The sequence below is a fragment of the Trachemys scripta genome, chromosome 9 (genome assembly GCF_013100865.1).
Source record: "Trachemys scripta elegans isolate TJP31775 chromosome 9, CAS_Tse_1.0, whole genome shotgun sequence".
In the NCBI taxonomy this organism is placed as follows: domain Eukaryota; kingdom Metazoa; phylum Chordata; order Testudines; family Emydidae; genus Trachemys; species Trachemys scripta.
In genome coordinates, this window is record NC_048306.1 from 45194995 (window position 1) to 45217561 (window position 22567).

Sequence of the window (22567 nt, forward strand, 5' to 3'; positions counted from 1 at the left end):
AAGAGGCACTTTGAAATGAGAACTGGGCTGCTCCGGTTTATCTGCATGTGAATTGCTGTGAATCAAGGCAATCAACTGGGGGCACTGTCCCTTTAGGAGCTCACAAGGAGTTCATCCCCCAAACCAAGGGGAGCCCCCATTTAGAGTGACCAGATGTCCTGATTTTATAGGGACAGTCCCGATTTCTGGGTCTTTTTCTCATATAGGTTCCTATTACCCCCCCACCTCCTGTCCCGATTTTTCACACTTGCTGTCTGGTTACCCTACCCCCATTGCACTGCCTAGTTCCCACTCCCAGGCCTTGCAGGTGGCTCTGAATCAACCCCCCGAAGATTAGAGCAAAGGCCAGTAACATTACACTGCTGCTTCAAAACCCATTCCCATACTAGGTTACTGTTTTTTTTCAGTGTGGAAAATTATTTGCACTATTTTACAGGTTGAATGACTGAATGACATAACCCCCCGCCAATGTCAGTCACTAAGGCCGGTAATTTTGTCAAGTGTCTGTCGCACAACATGGTTGTGCTGACTCCTGTTTGTTCCTAATGCGCTCAACCTTGCCTGTAGCATTGCCAGTTCAAGCACTGGATCTTGCACAGCTCTGACCTCCTGAACCCACCTCTGTTCTAGTCCAGTGCCCAGGGCCGGCTCCAGGCACCAGCTTGCCAAGCAGGTGCTTGAGGCGACCACTCCAGAGAGGGGCGGCACATCCAGCTATTCGGCAGCAATTCGGCGGACGGTCCCTCACTCCCGCTCGGAGCGAAGGACCTCCCGCCGAATTGCCACCACAGATTGCGATTGCGGCTTTTTTTTTTTTTTTTTTTTGCTTTGCACCACTTGGGGCGGCAAAAACCCTGGAGCCGGCCCTGCCAGTGCCTCACACAACTCGGTCTGTCTTACTTATTCCTCTCTCTCTCTCGCTCTCGTTTTTACTTGGCATATGCATCTGTATTGATTTTCCCATACACACCAAAAACCAGACTCTGATCTCCTTGGCTCTCTATCCACACAATGTTATCACATATCATTAAAGAACATTGACCATGAATTGTAATGTAAATTGACATAACTGGAATAAAAAACAAAAGACAGGAATCAGTGAAAAGGAGGATAAAGGGGCCTTATAAATAGGCCAATAGACAAGAAATTAATTGAGTAATTGAGTGTTAGCAACTGACTGCAACACAACCATGAGTAAGCAGAGCATTCAGTATGAACTGAATCATTAATTGGCTAAAATTAATTACATCACTAAGGCCTGGGCTACACTGGTGGGGTGGGGAGGTGTTCGAACTAAGATATGCAACTTCAGCTACGCTATTCACTTAGCTGAAGTCGAAGTATCTTAGTTTGACTTACCTGGCCGTCCTCACGGTGGCGAGTCGACCGCCACGGCTCCCCCGTCAACTCCGCTTACTTCTCCTGCCGAGGTGGAGCACAGGCGTCGATTCGGGGATTGATTTATCACGTCTAGACAAGACGCAATAAATCGATCCCCGATACATCGAACACTACCCGCCGTATAGATGTACCCCAAGAAATCAGACAAAACACCACGTAATGTACCAGTCTGATTCCTTGCTTGATATTGTTGAGATAGCTTTTCATAACTGGTCGGTTCACTGACCTTACAAACACCCAACTGTAATGACAATGCAAGGTTTCCACCTCTGAATTCTTCTTGGTAACCAAACCAGGGTAACTCCCAGTCAGAACTTTCAGTTGAAATGACAGACAATCCCATTCAATCCTGCCCTGCAGCTCTCCCTGCTGTTTTAGACCAGGATCTCAGGGAGGACAGAAGGATTTTGAGATTTCAAAATATGTGTTTTTCCTAAACTGAAGATCTCAAGTGCAAAGGAACATTCCAAAAAATATTTTGTTTGGGGTCATCCGAAATGTATTGTTTCAATTTTGACTTTTTTCATTTTGTATTATAAATATATTTTACTACAAAATGCAAAAAATTTTAAACTAAAAGTTGTTTCAAAACAAAAAAAAAATCAAAAAAGTTTCATTCTGAAAATGTTGGTACGGGTCATTTCAACATTGTTGGAATCCCTTTTCCCCCATGCATTTCTTCCTAAACAAAGTTCAGGCAGAATTCAACCCAATTTTGCTAAATGTTTTGCTTTCAACAGAACTGTATATTCTGATGGAATATGATTATGTCTACATTTCTCCAACCAGCTCGCCTCTTGAGCAGAGACTGCCAATTGTAACAAATGTGCTTTTGTTGTGTGTGATATAAATACTGATTATGGAATCTATGGTTTCTATAGCAGGAAAGTTATTACATGGTGTTCACAGAATGTATATTAGTTTGCCTAGCTTTGTTTGAGTCATGATAAATCTCTATCAGGGATCAGACTGTTATCAACATACTCGTTGCACGTGACCTAAGCCTGTTATGAGTTTGGGTCCCCGGAGATGAAAATTGTCTCCCTTCCCACCCTGTTCCCACTCCATTATTTGGATCTGTAACTAGGAAGAGCTGCTTGCTGATGTGGAGCTGGCTCATTGCCCTGCCAGTGGCCCCTGCTCTTCATTCTCATTTGGTAGCAGATTTGAGTTTGTGAATAGCATAGGGGCTGGAATCTTTGAGCATCCAGATCTCCTCTCCCTCTTGGGCCCTGTGCTCAGCAGCACCCTCCAGGGCTGCGGTCAGCTCCGGGCTGAAGATGTTGTTGGATGCACAGTAGGTGCGGGTGAGGTGGCGGAATGAGGAGTCTGAGGAGCTGTCGTCGTTGTGGTTGTCCTCGTCGTGGTCATCCCGTAACTTGGTCCGGCTTAGCTCTGAGCTGCTCCCCAGTTTTGAGTCTTTTAAGACCTCCTTCATGTCCTGTATGAAGGCCATTTTGGGGCTGAAGATACAAAGCAGGAACACCAGGCCTCCGGAGACCCCACACAGAAAATAGAGGCCCACCTTCTCGGGGACACCTAAGGAGAGACGTGCAAACACTTCAGAAGAGAATATGAATTACTCCTAAAGAGCAACAGGAATCATTCTCCCTTGCAGTGAGCTACCAGTCTCATAGCCCTACTGAGCAAGCATGAGAGCAAGTGGGAAGAAGGGATGTAAAAGAACAAGGGCTCTCAATCCTCATGCTTCACAGTATAGGGGTCAGGAAGGAACCACCTCTGTCCCCCATGATAACATATCATGGAATTAGGACAGTATGCCATTCTATACCTTGGGGCAGTGTCTTGTAATCCCCATATTCCTCATTTTTATATAATCATAATCTTACATATAAAGCATGCCTTGTAAGGTATCAGGGGAAAGAGTATGATTTGCTGAAAGTCATTTCTCTATCCATATATGTATATCATTAATACAAATGAAGTTATGAGAATTGTGTGGTATGGTTGTCACTAAATCATGCTGTAAGTTGGGGAATCAGACAGATATTAGCACCCCAGAAGCAACAGCAAGGAAAGTAACCAACGCTCAGGCAGCGTGTGAAACAACCCATCAACGGCCATTGTCCAGCAAGGGAGCTACAATTCAGTGACTTACCTGCATAAGGCCACACCAGGGGAATTGTTCAACGTTGCCTGGAGACTCAGCAATGTCCCCAGACATGGGACTAAGGGTATAAAACAGAACACAGCAGGCCCATGCTGCTGGGCCTCTCTCCCGCCCCCACCTATGCTGCATGCAACAAAGACACTGAGAAGAAGACTGACGACTCCAACAGAGGAGACTCGCCCAGATTTAAGGGACAAATCTGTATATTAAGGACTGCAATATCCAGTGGGGTGAGAAAAACTGCTTAATCTAGATGTTGCCCAGTCAAATATGGTTGAGAGTTTAGACTGCATGATTATATTTTATCTTATTTTGGGAACTAACTCTGATTTTTACCTATCACTTAATATCATTTTAAATCTATCTTTTGTAATCAACACATTTGTTTTACTGTTTATCTTTGCCAGTTAGTTTGTATGAAGTGTGTGGCAAATCTACTCAGGTTTTGCAAAGGCTGGTGTGTATATCCACTTTCCATTGATGAAGTGGTGAACCAATTATTAAATCTGCATTGCTCGTCTTGAGCAGAGCAAGATGGTATATTTCCTGTAGTGTAAGTCTGGGAGCTGGGGGGATTGGGCTGGTGCCTTTCCCTGTGTGATTCATGAGTGGCTCTGGGAGCATTCATGTAATATAGCTGGGTGTGGGGCTCCACATGCAGTTGTTCTGAGTGATAATAGCACCTGGAGGGGTTTGCTGCTTGTCACTAGCAAGGCATTGTGAGTGACAGCCCAGGCTGGGAGAGAGTTAAGGGGGCACAGCAGGCCCATGGTCCCAGGCTACACCTCAGGGATCCCATCGCAGACGGTACAGGGTGTTACACCTTCCTCAGAAGAATCTGTCACTGGTCCCAGTAGGAGACAGGGTGCCAGGCTGGAAGACACTGCTTTATTCCAGCAGGATAAATTCTGTTTTTCTCTGACTAGCACTATCAAAGATGGGTTTGACTCCTGGTAGGGTGGGGGCAAGACACACAGTGAGTGGACTGGTAACTCATTTTTTTAACTCATTTACACTAGTAATTTCTAGAATGGGAGGCTAGTTCGCCAAATGGTACAGCTCACACCGAGCTCAGGGGTCTGAGCTATAAACCCTGTGAGGCACTGTCCTCTCTCTCTACAGAAACGGATGCAAAACAATGTCCCGCAAAAGGTTGAGGGTCTGGCTACACTGCAAACAGAGGTGTGACTGCAGCATGTATAGACAGACCCAAGCTAGTCCTGATCTAGCTATCTCCAGTGACAATAGCAAGGAATCTGCAGCGGCATGGGCAGCAGCATGGGCTGTACAACTCCACCCAGGACCCTGGGTATGTTACTTAAATGGCTAGCCTGCACTGATGCACCTTCACTGCTATTGCTGTTGGAACTAGCTAGATCAAAGTCAGGTTGGGTCTGTCTACATGTGCTGCAGCTGCCTCCCTGATTGCAGGAGGAAAGGGGTGGCCCTGGAGTTCCAACAAGTGGCCAATCAGACTGGCATCTTTGCTTCTCCCTAGAGTGAGTGAGGAATTCAGCGGGCATCACATTCATTAACATCCTCTCTCAGCTAGACTTAGTACTGTCTCCTTGCCTGAGGGAGAGAGAATTCAGTCCTGGGGTCATTCAGTCCTTGAGTCTCCATGACATTGCTCCACCCCTACGGATGTATCTTGGATGTGGCTTTAATGACCAGCCTACACCAGAGGAGCATTGATGGGTATAAAGGGAGCGCACGGTGCTGCGGGCTCTTCGCCAAGTGCCCCCTAACATGCCCGTGTCTCCCGGCACGCTAAAGCAAGAGAGACAGACTGGAATGTGACTCTCTCCCTGCACCCTCTCCACAGAGCACTGTGCACACGCTCAGCGAATTCACATACCCCAGAGGTGGGCAAACGTTTTCAGAGAGCTAGTAAAAATCATCAGATCTTCACGGAGCCTGGACAGCATCGGCCCATGGTACCAGCCACCTGCAGTGAACAAGGGGACATGGTCTTACTGGCTAGGGTACAGGGGCGAGGCGCTTCTCAACGCCCTCATCCACTCTGTGGACTTGAACCTTAACCTATCACCACACATCTGCCAACTTTCACTCCCACCCCTTCCGCCTCAGCTCTGCTCCTCCCAGGCACTCGGCACATTTCTCTTCCATGATCCTCACCATCCCATCCCTAAGTTCTTCCCATCCACTCTCAGCTCCTCCCATTGTCTGCGCTCCCACTCTTCGCTCTCCCCCTACCATCTCTCTCTCCTCCATGCCATGTTCCAAACCTTCTCCTCTAGCTTCTCCTAGTCTTCCTTTGCTCTTGGCCACTTTTCTCCCCCTCAGATCTGTTCTTCCCTTAACTCTTCCATAGTCCACTCCCCTTTGCTATGTTCTGAGGCACCCCTGCTCTGCAGGCTTCAGTGCTTCTCCTATCTGTCACTTTGCTCACTTCTCCTGGCTGGTCTGTGCCCATCTGTCATCTCCCCTCCAGAGATCCCCATGTTATTGCCAGACCATTTGGCCACATCCTCTAGATCTCACTCCTGGTTTTGCAACCTTGGTTTTCCTCATGAAAAAATGTTACAAAGCTAAGTGTGTGTGGAGGCGGTGGTGCGGAGGAGGTCTCTTCCCAGTTCTTGCTAGCCTTCCACCTGCTGCCTTTTCTCTAATTCATCTGCCACGGCATGAACTCCCAGTGCAACCTCACTGCCACTGCTACCGCGCAGGGTGCTTCAAATCCACCAAAGAGACACGCCTCACAGAGCAACTCCACTTCCCTTTTGCCACTGGCAAAATGCACCCTGCAGCATTGGGCTGGGATCCTAGCCCACACCCAGATAACTATGGGGACTGAAACCTGCCCTTAGTCAAGAAGAAGGTGGAGTCCCCAGGAAGAGCTGGGAGAGTGTGTGATACCCAGGAGAGAACAAACATGGTGAATGAATTCCCAGTGGAGAGGAGCCACCACAGGGCACAGCTGGGGTCTAGCGAGAGTATTGATGGAGCAGCACTAAGAAATCAAAGACTGAATGAGCCATTCTAGTGACCAGCACTGCACTGAACTGCCTGTATAACCAGGCCAGGGAGCTCAAAGTAATTTCCCACACACGGGAGACACAGAGGCTGTGTGAGTAAAGAAGGGAATAGAGCCCTCCTTCTGTCAGCACATCTAGAATAGGCACATGAACTGAATCTCTGTGAGCCCTGTGACCATCAGCCTGGTCCATGGAGGTAAAAGGCCCTGATTTAGGTTTCTGCTTCCCTTTCTCTGGACTCGGACTGCATTCCTCATGGAGGGTAGAAGTGCCTGGCTTAGGGACTTCCCCTCTTCACTGCGATGCAGGAGCCAGATTTTGGGCAAACCTTCCACCGCACAGCCTGTGTGAGAGGAGCCAGCCTGGCACATCACACACATGCAGTCCCCAGCCAGCCAGGAAACCCCAACCTGACACTCAAACAAGAGCCTTCCTTAGCCCACACAGCACAGCTCCAAGGGAACAGCAAGTGTTTACCATGTGTGTAGTCGGAGAGCGAGAAGGGGTCTGAGGAATCCTGGCCCACCTCCTCAAACAGCTGCCTTGGCACTGAAATGAGAAAGGAGACTGCTCTGAAAGGGCAGCTCATGAAGAACCCCTGGGATGGGGGTAGCAGCCAGGGATGGAGAGGAGACATGAAGGCTGCACAGATACCTCAGGTGAGGGGTGTATGGACAGAGCAGGACCAACCCACTACTGCCAGAAATTTACATACAAAATATTTCCCTATGTCAAAGCAGTGGGCGAAGAGACAGCACAGGTGCCATCCTCAGTCTGACTGGGGGAATTCTGTGGGTCAAGGAGGGAGGGGCCAGGTTGGGTAAATAATGTCCTTGGCCTTGACCACCAAAGACATGAGTTCAGTAAGTCACGTGTCATCCTTGTCTGTATTGGGCAGAGAGCAAACCCCGGGCTGGAATAGCAGGGGGGCTACTAGCAGGATGGAGGCGCATTGGTAAAGCTCCCACGGGGTGCTGCAAGTCAGGAGGCCAGTATGTGGTAGAGCTATGCAGGGCTGGTGCAATGATATTTTGCACCCAAGGTGAAACTTCCACCTTGCACCCCCCCTTCTCCCTTCCCTCCCCCTGGACCATCACTTATAAACTTTCAAAATACTTTCAGAAATACACCCTTTTTAGTCACATATATTTCCTTCTTTCATATAAAATCTACTACATTTTATTCTACCTTTAGAGTATCCAATTATTGTTATTAATACAATTTATAAAATTAGAATGTCATACAACAACTACTGACAATATCAATATGACAAATTTCAATAATCTACACACTCATATTCGCACAATAGTGAGTTTGGATCCCACGCCACTCCCGGGAGTCAGTGGTGGATCCCTGGGGAGACTAGTGGATCCAATCGGAGAGAAACCGCCATGCGGCTCTGGGGTGGGCAGGTGGCCTGAACTAGGTCCTTTGTCCGATGTCCCTTGACCCTTTTTGCTTGGTGCCAGGGAGTCCCACTTTTTGTGACTGCTTCTTGGGCACTGGAAGGGATAGCGGTGTCAGACTCAGCCCGGTTGCCAGGGGTGCACTACAAACCGAGGCCGAGGTGCTGGGCCTAGAGTCCTGCCGAGACTGCAGTCCTGCGCCGGGCAGAGCGCAGCCCCCATGAGGAGAGCCCTCAAATGAATATCATGCTCCTTCTGCATTCTCGGACGAAAGTTTTTACAAATCCAACACTTGTCTTTCATGTGTGATTCCTCCAAGCACTTCAGGCAGCTGCTATGGGGGTCACTCACAGGCTTAGGCCTGTTGCAGGCATAACAGGGCTTAAAACCCACATACTGGCAGGGGTGGCAGGTTTGTAGAAATGTTGGTGGTGCCTAGAACCCGCCCCCCCAAACTCTGCCCCCCACCTGCCTAAGGCTCTGGGAGGGAGTTTGGGTTGGGGGAGAAGGTCTGGAGAGCAGGCCCTGGGTTGGGTCAGGAAATTGGGGTGCAGGATCTGGGAGGGAGTTTGGGTGGGGGAGGGAGTCTGGGGTGCAGGCTCTGGGCGGAAGTTTGGGTGCTGGGTGCAAGCTCTGGGCTGGGGCAGAGGGTGGGGGTACAGGAGGGGGTGAGGGGTGCAGGTTCTGGGAGGGCGTGTGAAGGGCTGCGGTGCAGGCTCTGGGAGGAAGTTTGGGAGCAGAGAGGGTGTGTGGGAAGGGGGTGAGGCTGGAGGGGTGAGGACTGTGGGGTGGGGCTGGGGATGAGGGGTTTAGGGTTTGGGAGGAGGCTCAGGGCTGAGCAGAGGATTAGGGTGCAGGGGGATGAGAAGTCCCCCAAGCCCTCTCTCTGCCGGCAGCAGGGCTCTGGGGGAGGGGCCCCCACTTTCCCCCCCCCCACCCCAGTAGCACACTCACCTTCCACCACTGTCACTGCATGTGCTCTTAGCGCCCCTCTCAAGTCCAGGAAGCCCCCTCGCCTCCCCAGTGGTGGGTGCCGTTGGGGGGCTGCCATCACAGGTGCGCCTCCTCCCCTGCTGCTGCCCCTCACTGTAGCCTCACTGGGGGTGACCCTTGCCCAGTGTGGGGCAGGAGCGGTGACTGTGGGCAGGGGGTGGGGGCTGTGCTGGTGGAGAGTCCCGCAGGAAAAGGGAAGGGTCTGAGGGGGAAGGGCAGGGGAAGGGCAGCCTGCCCTGCCACTAGTAGGTGAGGGCACTAGGACCCTGTGGCAGCAGTTGATGCTGGGAGCAGAGCAGAACTGAGGCAGTGTGGAGCTGCAGGAGAGGGGCAGGGACGCTTCTGGGGGCCGGGGGACACTTGGGGAAAGCACGGGGGGTGGTGGAAGGCTGAAACTATGTAAAAAAAAATTGGGGGGCACCGCTTTTTGGAGCCCCCAAATCTTGGCGCCCTAGGCGACCGCCTAGTTCGCCTAGTGGTTGCATCAGCCCTGGAGCCATGGTGGGAGAGGCAGCTTGCATAGAACCTACCCATGCCCTGGCTGGCTGGATGTTAACCTTGCTTTCATGGGCCCTCAGATCCTTACGATTTGCTACTTACAGAGAAAGACAAAAATATTTCATCTAATGGGTAGCTTTGAGGATTCACCTTCTGTCTGTATCTGTGCACCCTGAAGCTTCCCATTTCCCCACTCCCCACCCGCATGCATGTGGTTAAAGATCCATGCCACAAGAGGAGGAGACAGAGCAACAGCTGCTCAGCATCTGTCCTGTTTCTCGGGGGCTCAGCTTTGTAGCCATTTCTATAGTTCTCAGCCTGCTGTTGATGGAATGCACAAGCATCTCTCAAGGAGACATATGGCACCACTCTCATCTAAACTGACCCTGCCCGGCAGCCTCAACAGCTATGCTATTGGCTTGCTAGGCCAACAGGTGCCCTTAGTCCTCAAAACGCCCCCGTGTTGTACATCGTAAAGCACTTGCTGAAGTCCTTCCAGCCCCTCCCCAGGGCAGTGTCAGGGTGACTGGGGACTCTTACCACATGTATAGGAGACCCTCAGCTGTTTCTTCACGCCAGGGAAGCAGGGGTCACCAAAGGTGGCCTTGTTAGCCAAGATGGTGCAGTTCTCCTTCCTGTGACACTTCCGAGAGACTCTCCTCAAGGCATCAGGAGCTAAGCACTCTGGAAATATAGACCAAGTGGTCACCAGGCTGTGGCCCATGCATTCTCAGTAGCAGGCAGAAAAGCTTCTGGAAACCATGTAGCCCAAAGCCATACTTGGTCTGTAATATCCCATTCACACGCACCACGTAGGAGTGTATATGAATGAGCCCATATTGGTGACCTTGTCAGGATCGCATGTCTCCCTGCCCACTGAGCAGGGAGCTGGCTGTGAAGGAAGGGTGCATGTATTGTGTCCATGTGGCTGATTATATGCATACTCCCTCAGCCCACATGGCAGCGAGCTGGCTGAGAGACTGCATATCCCAGCGCCCATGCAGCAGTGAGCTGGCTGTGTGTGAGTGCAGTGCTGTGCCTGGGTGGCAGTCATCTATCCCTAGCAATATGGGGTCTTGGCTGGGAACGTGTATGTCTCGATGCCCACACAGCAGTGATATGGCTGTGCCCAATGTAATGTCTCTGACAGCGTAATGACTTATTAAGAACATAAGAACGGCCATACTGGGTCAGACCAATGGTCCATCTAGCCCAGTATCCTGTCTTCCAACAGTGGACAATGCCACTTGCTTCAAAGGGAGTGAACAGGGCAGTTAGTGAGTGATCCATCCCCTGTCCATGCCCAGCTTCTGTCAATCAAAGCTTAGGGATACCCAAAACATGGGGTTGCATCCCTGACCATCTTGGCTAATAGCCATTGATGAACCTATCCTCCAGGAACTTATCTAGTTCTTTTTTTAACCCAATTACACTTTTGGCCTCCACAACATCCCCTGGCAATGAGTTCCAGATTCTTCAACGTGAAAGGGGCCCCGCCAGATTTCTAGTTCACACCTTCCCAACATACCTACATTGAGTCCAGTCCTGTTCGCAGAGTCACACTCTGGTTTGCCCCGCATGGATCTGCCATAGCTTGCGGAGTAAATTGCTAGGACAGATTTAGCCCTGCACTGCAGCCTCAGCTTGTCATTCTCACACACGGTCTTAATGCGGTGGTTAGCTGGGAAACAACATTACACAGTATTCTGTTGCATCATTAACAGATAGGCCTTTACCATTCCAAAAGTCAGAAAGCAAATTTTATGTAGCCCTCTCCGAAGTGGCAGCTCTCAGCTCCTCCCATTTGGCCTAAAAGCATCCCTTCCCAATCAGTGCATAAAACACCTAACAAGAAGAAACCAAGAGACTGAGCAATTCCCTTCGCTGTTGTCTCTGCAACCAGCTGGCGAATGCACTAGCTATTTGTTAGCATTTGCTTAAATGATTTGGCAGATATTTTTCATCCTATGGGATTTTGGAAACTGTTTGCTTTGACTATTTATCTGTGTCACCTACATTACACGGCATAGTTTAGGCTCCTTAATGGAGACCATTGTCTTCCTGTGTGATTGCACAGCACATTGTCCAATAGGGCCTGATCTGGACTGAGACCTTGGAATGCTACTGCAAGACAAGCAAAAAAATTATGATCTCCCTCTCTCTTCAGGAGAAGGATGATCTGTCCAGGACACAGGTGGGGTAATTGACAATGGATTGACAAAGACAATGAATCCCCTTCTTGCCTCTGGTACACTTATAGTGCTGACTGCACCAATAGTCTATGGAACAAACAGAGAGGATGCTAAGCAAAATCCTCCTTTGCACTTTAAAGCCATTTGCAGAGCTCACCTGGTCTGCACTTGTATGAAACTATCAGGTACTTGTGTGTCCCGGGACACGGGTCGGGCCCAAACACTGGACTATGCACAGAGAACTGGCACCAGCGCTGGTCCTGGCACTCATCCAGAAGTTTCTGTGGAGGGGTGGGGGCAGAAGGGGAAACAGATATGAATTTAACATTAGAAATCCGAAGGTCACATTGACATACACTAGAACACCTCTATAATAACAGAGCCAGGCAAAGTGCATGTAGCCCTGGTGACAGTGACCTGCTGCTGCCACTCCCAAGCTCTACGTTGCTAGCAAAGCATCAGATTGCAACAACCACGCAAGTGCTGACTTCTATAGCTGACCGTTTCCTCCATAAGAACCTTTCAAACCATTTTAAAAACTGCCAAGCAAGCAATCTCCTCTTGACAAGACATTACCGAGTGGAGCAGACTGGATGATCACAATGGTCTTGGAATCTATTAAAGAGAAAACCTTACAATGAAATATCACTTTAGTTCAATTGCTCCCACTGACTCCCCTTCTTTTTTGGGCTGTTTAATATATCGTCCTGGTGGCTGCATTTGAAATAGGCCAGCCTGACTTGTCTCTGTCTTCTCTTCATCTCAGGACGTACAGCCACATCTCTCTGGGAATGACACAAATCATGTTTACAGCCTTCCCATATTTGTATCATGAGCCCTCCTCCTTAGTTTAGCTCTTTGAACCTTTCCTCAAATCCCCTTGCATTTCTCTCCCGTCCTTCTTGGGCTTGGACTATGATTTGTGATGCTCAGGGTTGGCCATGCTGCCCTGTGATGGGCAGTGTGATCACAGGCCTTTGCATAAAGCTAAACCAAGGGAGACACACATAACACCCAATGCACACAATGGTAAAGAGTGATTGACAAGGTCACTTCTAAGAAATCCTGCAGGCCCAGTCTGGTTTCAGGGCCCTCTACTGAGCGCAGAACTCCTCCCCCGAACACTGCTGCTCCCTGCTGAATTCTGAGCCTGTCATTGATCCAGGAAGGGCCAGCCCAACCCCAGTCTGGGCCAGCCACTCTAACAGCAGGATGAAGATGTAAAGAGACCGGAAACTATTTTTAATGTACTTAACTCCAGGTGGCTAACTTGGCTGCTCTCTTGCTGGGCCTCTTCCTCCACGGTGCGTCTATTCGCCCACTGATCCTTATCTAAGGATACCCTTCCTCTTCATGCCATCACCTGATAGTATGGCTTTGGCCATGGGGTAGGAGCAGATAGTTGCAACCCCCATCTGTAAAGTGGGCCAGACCTGCTATCACCCCATGATCTCTTTTAGGATTACTGCTTTCCAGACTTCACCCTCCCATTGAATATCTACCCTTCAAATTATCTTTTCACAGAGATACTGGCCTGGATTATTCCAAATTTAATCTAATCTAGTTATTTTCTGACCATATATTAAAACCATTGCACAAGGCCTCATCTGGAATACTGCACACAATTCTAGTCACTCCTAGAGGGATAGGTCAGTGGTTTGAGCATTGGCCTGCTAAACCCAGGGTTGTGAGTTCAATCCTTGAGGGGGCCATTTAGGGATCTGGGGTAAAAATCAGTCAGGGGGTTGGACTAGATGACCTCTTGAGGTCCCTTCCAACCCTGATATTCTATGATTTAGGAAAGATGCATTCAAACGGGAACTGGCGTTGAGAAGGGCTACAAGGATGATCGGGGAAGGAAGGGCCGATTTCATGCAAGGAGGCTGGAAGAGCTGTACTAAACCAACATAGGTTTAGTGGGGAGCTGGTTGTGCTCTATTAAATCCATCAGGAGCAAACACCAGGGAGGGAGGAGAGCTATAGATGCAAAAGGACAATGGTGGGCCAAGGACAAATGGGGATAAACTAGCCATGAATAAATCTAGGTTGGAAATCGGAAGAAGGCTTCTAACCGTCAGAGGAGGGAGGTTCTGGAACAGCCTCCCAACAGGAGCAGTGGGGGTAACAACGGAACTGGGATTAAGAGGGATCTTGATAAATTTATGACTGGATTATATGGTAGGGGTTACCAGCAACAGCAAGGGACAGGGTGTGGTGACCCAGGAGCTCCCTTCCAGTCCTGCTTCATTGATCCAGTTCCTTTGTACTATTTCTCTGCCCTCACGTTCACAGCTCGTCTCAAGTTAAAACCATCTGCCGGTTCCATTAACCATGGCATTTATTCCAACTTCTAGGCCAGTTTTCTCAACACTTTTCAGATTGGCGATGCCTTCTTCAAGTCAAACATTTGTACTATACCGTAAATACCATTTACGATAAAAGTAAGAATAAAAAATAATAGCAATGTTATGCCTATAGAATCAATTTGTGTGTGTTTCAAGAGGTGGACAGAGCTACCACTTTGTATAACAAGATGGCTAGATCATGTCCCAACCAAGGATAGATTTCTTCAAACAATTCAAGTGTTTCGTATTGCAAAAGATGGAGAATTAGGAAAATAGGGCCACAGTTTTGCTGGACATTGTAGCTGTATATTAATCTCCTTAGCTTCCCAGGTAAAGGCATTCAGACATACTGAACACTGTTGGAAACTTAGCTCATCAGCAGATAGACCAGAGGGACCCTAAGCTAAGAAGAGATCCTGCATCATTCCAAAGTATTGCTGCTTTCTCACTCTTTGGCTCAGGGCTCTCCCGACCTGTTTCTTTTACTGCAGCCACTAGGCATCAGGCTTTTAAATCAGACTTTTCCAATGAGGACTTGCACACAGTTTAAAGACTACCAGCTTATTTTTTCTGTCTTGCATTACAATGCTGCATGTGCCGCTCCAGTGTCATGAATGCACAGCTGCTTTTCAGTAGCGGGTAAGTGATATACTCTCAACAGCATAGATTATTACAGGCACTGGCCACTAGATGGCACTTCCTCCCTTCACAGGCACAGTTCAACAAGCAAACACAATTACTGGCTGCAACTCAGTTGCTCCCTGAACAGAGTAGAATTTGGTCTTACAGAGAAATCCTTGAGTTAGATGCTGGGAGCACAAACACTGCAGCCAGAGACTATAACACAACAGGTATTTTAGCTCAACAGCAGCAGCTCACCGAAAGCTATGGCTTGTAGCACTTGGTTTTATGCTCAAAGAAGGAACACTGACCAAGACACCAAAGTTAATAGAAGAGTGCTCAGTGCAACACCCACACAGAAATGCCCCACAGTGACAGCACTGGGTCGAAGTTCCAGACCTGAACTCATGGGACATGTAGGATTTGAGCCCATGACCTCCTGGCCCAGAGCTGAGCAGGTCAGCGTCAGGTATTTTAAAGGAGCAGTGCTCCAATGGGGCTAAAGACACCCATCAACGTACACAGAAAATAAATTCAGACGTGGCTGTTGAGGAGTTCTGTGCGGATTGTTTCCAGCAAAGGATGAAGTTGGTTGCAGCATGCAGGATCTGAGCTGAACTAATCCAAGGGTCATGGCGTTAGTCATCCTGCGTGATCTCCAGTGATGGGCTGGAGCAGGCTCTCAAAAGCCCCTTCTTAAAATACAACAAACAGTTTGAAAAGAAGTTTGGGGGTGATTGTCCCAAGATGGAGGCACTCCTGCTTTGGACTTCAATATGGTGAGTTCCTTGGGGGAAACATTCCCCAGTCCCTCCCCACTACTCTCAGCAGAGCCCATGCATCCCAGAGACATGGGGTTTAGCACACACAGAGAAGGCTCATTTTCACTGCAGTCCTTAGGTAAAATACTGGCTTTGCTCCAACCTCAGTCAATGGAAGCCCCATATATGCAACCAAAGCCAGGCCTGAGGTGGAACCAGATTTGAAAGAATTATTTTAAGAGGACAATGTCAGCTCTTCCATTGAATAGGCAGAGCAAGGAGGAGCTTAACTCTGTACGAGCGTTTCCAGAGCTCCCTAGGCTCCACAGTTCACCAACTCTAGAGAGAGGTTTAGAAGAGCCTGCAGCAAGATGCTGGGGATTTTTTCTAATGGGAGTGCCTGGGTGCCTGTTCCCAGCTTTGCAGAGGGCAAGGAAAAAAAACCCACCCCAGAATGGCATTACTGAAAGCTTGGTAGCAGCCGGGAATGGCATTGGGAGACCCAGAAATAGCCAAATCAGGGATAAGAACTGATTGGCTGGTCTAACCTCATTTAATCTAAACTGATCTACTGCATTCTGAGCCTGTGGTCAACCCAAGAAGTTCTGGCCTGACCCCTACAGCTGCCATTCACTCAGAGACAGGGGAAAGATTTAGAGAGTCAGGAGCCTATTTCTCATTTATCTTACTCCAGTCTTTTCAGAGATTCACAGATTCCAAGGTGGGAAGGGGCCATTGTGATCATCTGGTCTGACCCCCGTATAACACAAGCCAGGGAACATCCCCACAATAAGTCCTAGAGCAGATCTCTTAGAAAAACATCCCTTCTTGAATTAACAATAGTCAGTGATGGAGAATCCACCATGACTCTTGGTACATTGTCCAGTGGTTAATTACTCACTGTTAAAAATGTTTGCCTTATTTCCAGTCTGAATTAGTCTAGCTTCAACTTCCAGCCATTGGATCGTGTAAGACCTTCCTCTGCTAGACTAAAGAGCCCATTATTAAATGTTTGTTCCCCATGGTCTACTGACTAATCAAGTCGCCCTTTAACCTCTAAAAAGAACAGGAGTACTTGTGGCACCTTAGAGACTTAACAAATTTATTTGAGCATAAGCTTTCGTGGGCTACAGCCCACTTCTTCGGATGCGTCTGTAGCCCACGAAAGCTTATGCTCAAATAAATTTGTTAGTCTCTAAGGTGCCACAAGTACTCCTGTTCTTTTCGCGGATACAGACTAACACGGCTGCTACTCTGAAACCTTTAACCTCTGTTTGTTAAGCTAAATAGATTGAACTCCTTGAGTCTATCACCACAAGGCAGGTTTTCCAATCCTTTAAGTTTTCTCATCACTTTTCTCTGACCCTTCTCCAATTTATCAGCACACTTTTTGAATTGTGGGCACCAGAACAGGACACAATATTCCAGCAACGGCCACACCAGTGCCAAATATGGCTTCCTGGTTCCCTGAAGCCTTTTTTATTTTTTTTATTTATTTTTTAGGAAAAAGCTAAAACCAGAAATACAATAATCCCTTTCTATCTACTGATGCTACTTTAAATTTAGCCAATATGGAACAATTCTTTGACATTCTCCCTACCTAGCTTCCAAAGCTCCACCGATGGAGACACATGTTGAGAAGAATTATTTTAAAAGGACACTACCGGCCTGGGGCAGCACAGCTCTCCTATTTACTATGGGCAGAACAAGTGGAAGCCTAGGGCAAAACATTCTGTATTAGCACTTACAGATCCCCATGTACAATGAGGGGGTAGTACTGAACTTAGCAATGAAACCACAGCCGAAAGGAACATGTGCAGGCAAAGAGGCCTTAGAGTCCCAGACACTCCAAAATTTATGAGCTGCAGTTTCACTTCTGGGCCATATATGACTCTCTGTGTCTCTTCTACTGCTGTGCCCATGCACACTCTTTCAGGTGTCCGTTGTTTCTAAAACCAGTGCTGGCAAGAGCCTACACTAGATATGACAATAGAAAAATGCCACATGAAATCCAAGGCCCCTGACAGGACTCCACTGTCTGAGGGCTGTGTATCCAATCAGGTCATTCCGATCTAGTGTTATATCTGCCCTGCATCTTTCAAAGCAGGCTGCACTGGTTTCAGGGTGACCCCACACACCAAGACAAGACATTTGCCAAAGCCTGGTCTTTATGACTACCCCAAAAAGCAGGCAGCCTGCAAGATCCAGGATGCTTAGTAGAGGTGATGAAATGCAAAGGTAGACTAGGCAATGAGAGAGTTTAGCTACCGCCCTGGAAACAATCCTGGATCAGTTCAGGGCTAGACCCCAGCAGACAAGCCAGGCATGCTGCAGAGAGAAAGGATGGTTCAGTGATTAGAGCATTTGTCTAGGCTGGGGGAGACCTGGGTTTGATTCCCTCCTCTGCCACATGTTACTATGGACAAACTCCTTAATCTCTCTGAGCCTTAATTCCACACCTTGTAAAATGAGACACATAGCCCTGCCTCACAGAGGGCTGCTGGGATAAGTGCATTACTGATTCCCATGGTGGGGCCAGATAGAAACCTGGAATGTATATGTGTGCTGGGCTGAGCTGAAAGCCACAGAGTGGTGTCTCTGAGATCCCCTAGGAGGGTGAGAAAGTGCTCTCTAAAATTGTGAGGTGTCTCTTATTCCTTGTACTTAGCCCTAGGGTGACCCTTGATGGAGTGTCACACCAGAGCTGTTATTTACATACCATTTCTTTGGTTCTAATCCTATCATCTTTGTGTACAATGAGATCACTGGAGGCTTGAATGACTTCATGCGTCTAGCATAGGGACTTCCCTTAAAGGGCCGGCAGCCTTCTGACCTCGTGAGAGGCAGTTGGGGGTGGGGAGGAAGGGCACATTCCCCAGAGCGCTTGGTTTAGAAAGCCCCCTAAGAAATGCCCTGCATCCTGGTTGTGGTGAGTAAGGGAAAGTCAGTGGGCCCCACAAGTGGCAGGAATAGGGGACTGATGGCTACAGGCCATAATGACAAATAACTCAATAAGCCTCCAAACCTGGTGACTGGTTCCCTCTACACTGTATCTGTAATGACACAAATGGAAAATAACTTTGACCCATTTCACTCTTAAGCCTCAATACCTTAAGTCAATGGACCCTGCAATCAATAAGCATAATACATACAATGTGATATGTACAGCTAGGGTCACAGCTCGTCCTCAATGTTCATAGAAAAAGATTACCCGGAAGTGGATAAGCACAGGGTTCCTGTCCCCATTGGCTATGCAGAGCATGGGGGTGGGGCTTCAGAAGGACCAACTAAAATAAGCCAGTAAAGTTTGCAGAAGAAACAACTGAGCCGTTTCAATGCCCATGCAGGAGTCAGTTGGTGAATACTATGCCTCTCAATCCATGATTAAGGCTAAGATTTAGTCACAGGTATTTTTGGTAAAAGTCATGGACAGGTCACGGGCAATAAATAAAAATTCACGGCCTGAGACCTGTCCATGACTTTTACTATAAATACCCATGACTGAATCTCTGCTTCAGGGGGCCCCGGCGCTCCCTGGAGCCAGCTGCCGGGGGACACTCAAGAAGCAGCCGATGCGGCTGGCCCTGGGGACAGCCTGAGCAGCTGGCCCCGGGGCCGTTCCAGCAGCGGCCGGTGTGGCTGGCCGTGGGACACCGGAGCAGCTGGTCCTGGGGCCATCTGTTCGAGTGGCCCTGGAGTCGGCCGTATCAACTGTTCTGGAAGTCCCGGAGGTCACAGAAAGTCATGAAATCTGTGACTTCCATGACCTCTGTGACAGAATCACAGGCTTATCCATGATTAAAATGATCAGCAGCTGGACCAGATGATATTTCCTAGTTTGCATACTTGGATTGGCCAGGGAGATTCAGTCCCTGGAGGGAAACCAGGGAGTTACCCTACCCTCCTCTAGCTGGGTTGTAACTAAAGAGAGGCACAACACAAGGACAGCTCAGGCTGATGTGAGACGTTTGATGGGGAACAAAAGTTGCAAATTGAAAGCCCAGCCCATGGGTGAAAAGCCTTTGGTGTGTTTATTAAGTCAAAAGTGAAATGGCAGACAAAGAACTAGAGCTGCTGCGCTGGGGAATCTTCGAAAGAGTTGTGTGATTTATGCTCATTATCAGCACCATTATTTTCATTGAAATCAGGTTGGTTTCCAGACAGCCAGGAAAGTTAGTTGATTCTGAGGGTTGAGGGGATTGCCCCAACGGTCACCCATGTTAAGAGTGGTGATGAATAACTCTGGATTGATAACTATGATAACTCTAGTATCAGAGGGGTAGCCATGTTAGTGTGGATCTGTAAAAGCAGCAAAGAGTCCTGTGGCACCTTATAGACTAACAGATGTATTGAAGCATGAGCTTTTGTGGGTGTATACCCACTTCATCAGACGAATGATAACTATGAGCTATGGGGAGATGGTAACACTGCTATCCCCAGTCGGCCTCATTCCTTATTCTATTCCTGACTCAGGGAACATGACATCCAGGGCACTCCTAACTGCCTATGGAGGGTTGCTCTTATTAGTGAGACGTGTACTATGAAAGGTTCAGTCTGAGGTTATAAGGAAGGTTCCGATCAGCTCTTAGTTCTCCTGGGCTGCTCTGCACACCTCTTGCTCTAATATTCTCTTTAAGTCCCGCTGCCCTTGGCAGCCAAAGGCACAAGGACAAGGATTTCCACTCTCTTGGTGAATCTAGAACAAGGAGGTGATGGTGAGTAAAAAGGAGCTTAGTGGTGTTACCATAGGCTCAGCTACAAAACAAGTCATAGCTCTCAATTCAATAGCAAAACCCAGTTGCATCCTATCCCCAAGATAAGCCAACAAGAGGCAATAAAATTTCACAAGTATAAAGTCCCCTGGCTCATGAGATCAGAGACCCAGGATCAGTCTAGGCTCATAGCCCCATTTTGACTCCCTGATATGTCAGCTGGGACAGTCAAGAATGTTTCTATTAAATGAAGAGGATGAAGATCAGCTTGCACTAAATGGTGAAATGGCCTGTCACTAAATAAAAACATTCCACTGTGATTGTGAGGAGGATCTAACTGGTGTTAGAAAAGTCACTGCATGTTCCAGACAGTCAGAGGATGCCACCCACCTCAAACAATTTTCACAGTAGTTGTCAGAACCTAGTGGGGTGGGTGAGGTTCAGTTGCTTTAAAACCCCAACATATCTCCTAGTTTCCTATCCAGACACCCCTCCTTAAAATGGTGACACACAGAATGAAAAGTTAGTTACTGCTAATGTCAAAGAACCTGTGCCTCTATCTGGCTTTCTGACTCTTTGACACACAATCTCTTTCCTTCATAAGCCCATGTGAAGGCAGATCTCTTCCCAGCAAAAGTGCAATGTTAAGAAAGTATTTAATCAGATTTAAAAATTCTTTTGCCATTGGACTCTACACAATAAAAGCACCTCTCAAAGAATCTCTTGGCATTCACCTCCACCATACATGGCTCGAGTATCCAGAGTCAAAGGAAAACAATGATTTCCTTTGGTTCTATATTAGCCCCAGTAAATTAAAAATCATGATCTTTCTTATTTAAATCTCTGAAATTTACATTTCCTAAACTAATGGTTGATACTGGGCATGTGCAAGTGAGGTAATTGCTTCTAAGAATAGAAAGGTATATTAGGAGAGAGCCACAAGTGCATCATAAAAGGCCAGCTGCCAGCAGGCAGTTTCAGAGTCCGAGTCAGAGAGAGAGAGAGGGGAATTCAGTCGGGAGCAGACGGAGGAATTGGAAACCAGTAAGAGTAGCCAAAGAAGTCAGAAAAGCTGCAGAGAGAGAGACAGAGCAGAGCTGACTGACCAGGAGCTGAACTGCAATTAAAGAAGAATAGTAAAAGATTTATCACAGCAGCAGTAGTGATATAAAGGGATACCAATGGATTTATAAAGTAAGCTTGCCAGTTTTAATATAATTTGTAGTGTAGTGTAGTCTAGCATAGTATTTAACATGTGTATGCTAGAAGTATGTGTCTTTTAATTGTATTTTACTTGTGTGAAATATAAAGCAGTGGTTCTCAACCAGGGGTACTCAAAGGTCTTCCAGGAGGTACTCAACTCATCTAGATCAGTGTTTCTCAACCTGGGGTTTGAAGCCTCCATGGGGGTCACAGGATGGGGTTGCAAGTGCAGAGCCAAAATCAGCTGGTGGCATGCAGGGCTTCAGCCCTGGACAGCAAGGCTTGGGCTTCAGACAAGGCTCACAAGTGAAAAAAACAGGCTCAATATCACACTGAAATGTAAGTACAATATTTATATTCCAACTGATTTATTTTATAATTATATGATAAAAATGAGAAAGGCAGCAATTTCTCAGTAAGTGTGCTGTGACACTTTAGTATTTTTATGTCTGATTTTGTAAGCAAGTAGTTTTTAAGTGAGGTGAAACTTGGGGTACAGAAGACAAATCAGACACCTAAAAAGGGTACAGTAGTCTAGAAAGGTTAAGAACCACTGATTGAAAGAACAACTGTCTGCGATTTGTTACAAACTGGCCACTTGTAACAAAGCACTTTGCTTAGAATCATAAACTATATACTATTGTGGTTTAAATGCTCTTTAAACTTGCAACAAGGGATTTTGTGTTTTTTGTTTAGAATTTTTAGGATACAGTGTATTAGGGATTATTAGTTACGTTGTTTTGAAAAACAATACTTCCTGTGTCAATTTCTTTATCCGAAGGTTATATCCGTGTCCTTTAGTGTTTCCTTAACAACCCTGGAAACTTACATCTCGGGAAGGACAGTTTAATGGGGATAGATTATTAGAGCGGCATCCCAGAATCAGTTTTTTGGGGTTACACAGCAACTGGACCATCCTTCGTCTCTGGGTTAAGCCCTAACATGGATAAATTTCTCACAATTAATTTTTTGTATGCATATTCCAAAATTCATCTTGGTTAAAATGAATCTGTAACGCCTCTTCCTAGGTTTATATCTTCAAATGCAGTTCCAGGAGGTGAACCCACCCAATCCATCACAGAAGGTCCCATTGTGTCAGTACCTTTCATCACTCCACTGGTAAAATAGCATCCTGAATTCCTTCTGCATGTATAAGTAAGGGGCGAGAGTTCACTACAAGGTCCCAAACCACCCACCATTTTTTGGGATGGGACCTGAGGCTACAGTGTTTGAGGGCCAGTTGGCAGATGTGGGAGCACTTTGGGGGCCCCCAATCAGACAATCTAATCTCCCTTGCCTGAACCC

At 47.6% G+C, this 22567-nt stretch overlaps 1 protein-coding gene across 3 annotated transcripts in view; it reads right to left on the reverse strand.

The window, feature by feature from the left end:
* Window positions 1–1963: 1963 nt before the first annotated feature.
* The window catches only part of LOC117882691 (protein eva-1 homolog C-like), a 39498-nt gene continuing 18894 nt past the window's right edge, over window positions 1964–22567 (reverse strand). The window contains exons 3-8 of one of the 3 annotated variants that reach the window (XM_034781331.1): window positions 11778–11901; window positions 10957–11109; window positions 9969–10112; window positions 7009–7080; window positions 5391–5480; window positions 1964–2940 (exon numbers count right to left, since the gene is read on the reverse strand). In XM_034781331.1, the coding sequence (XP_034637222.1) occupies window positions 2552–2940; window positions 5391–5480; window positions 7009–7080; window positions 9969–10112; window positions 10957–11109; window positions 11778–11901 (972 nt within the window). In that variant the 3' untranslated portion in view covers window positions 1964–2551. The remainder of the gene's footprint in view (window positions 2941–5390; window positions 5481–7008; window positions 7081–9968; window positions 10113–10956; window positions 11110–11777; window positions 11902–22567) is intronic. The other 2 variants (XM_034781332.1, XM_034781333.1) reach the window with 2 other exon arrangements.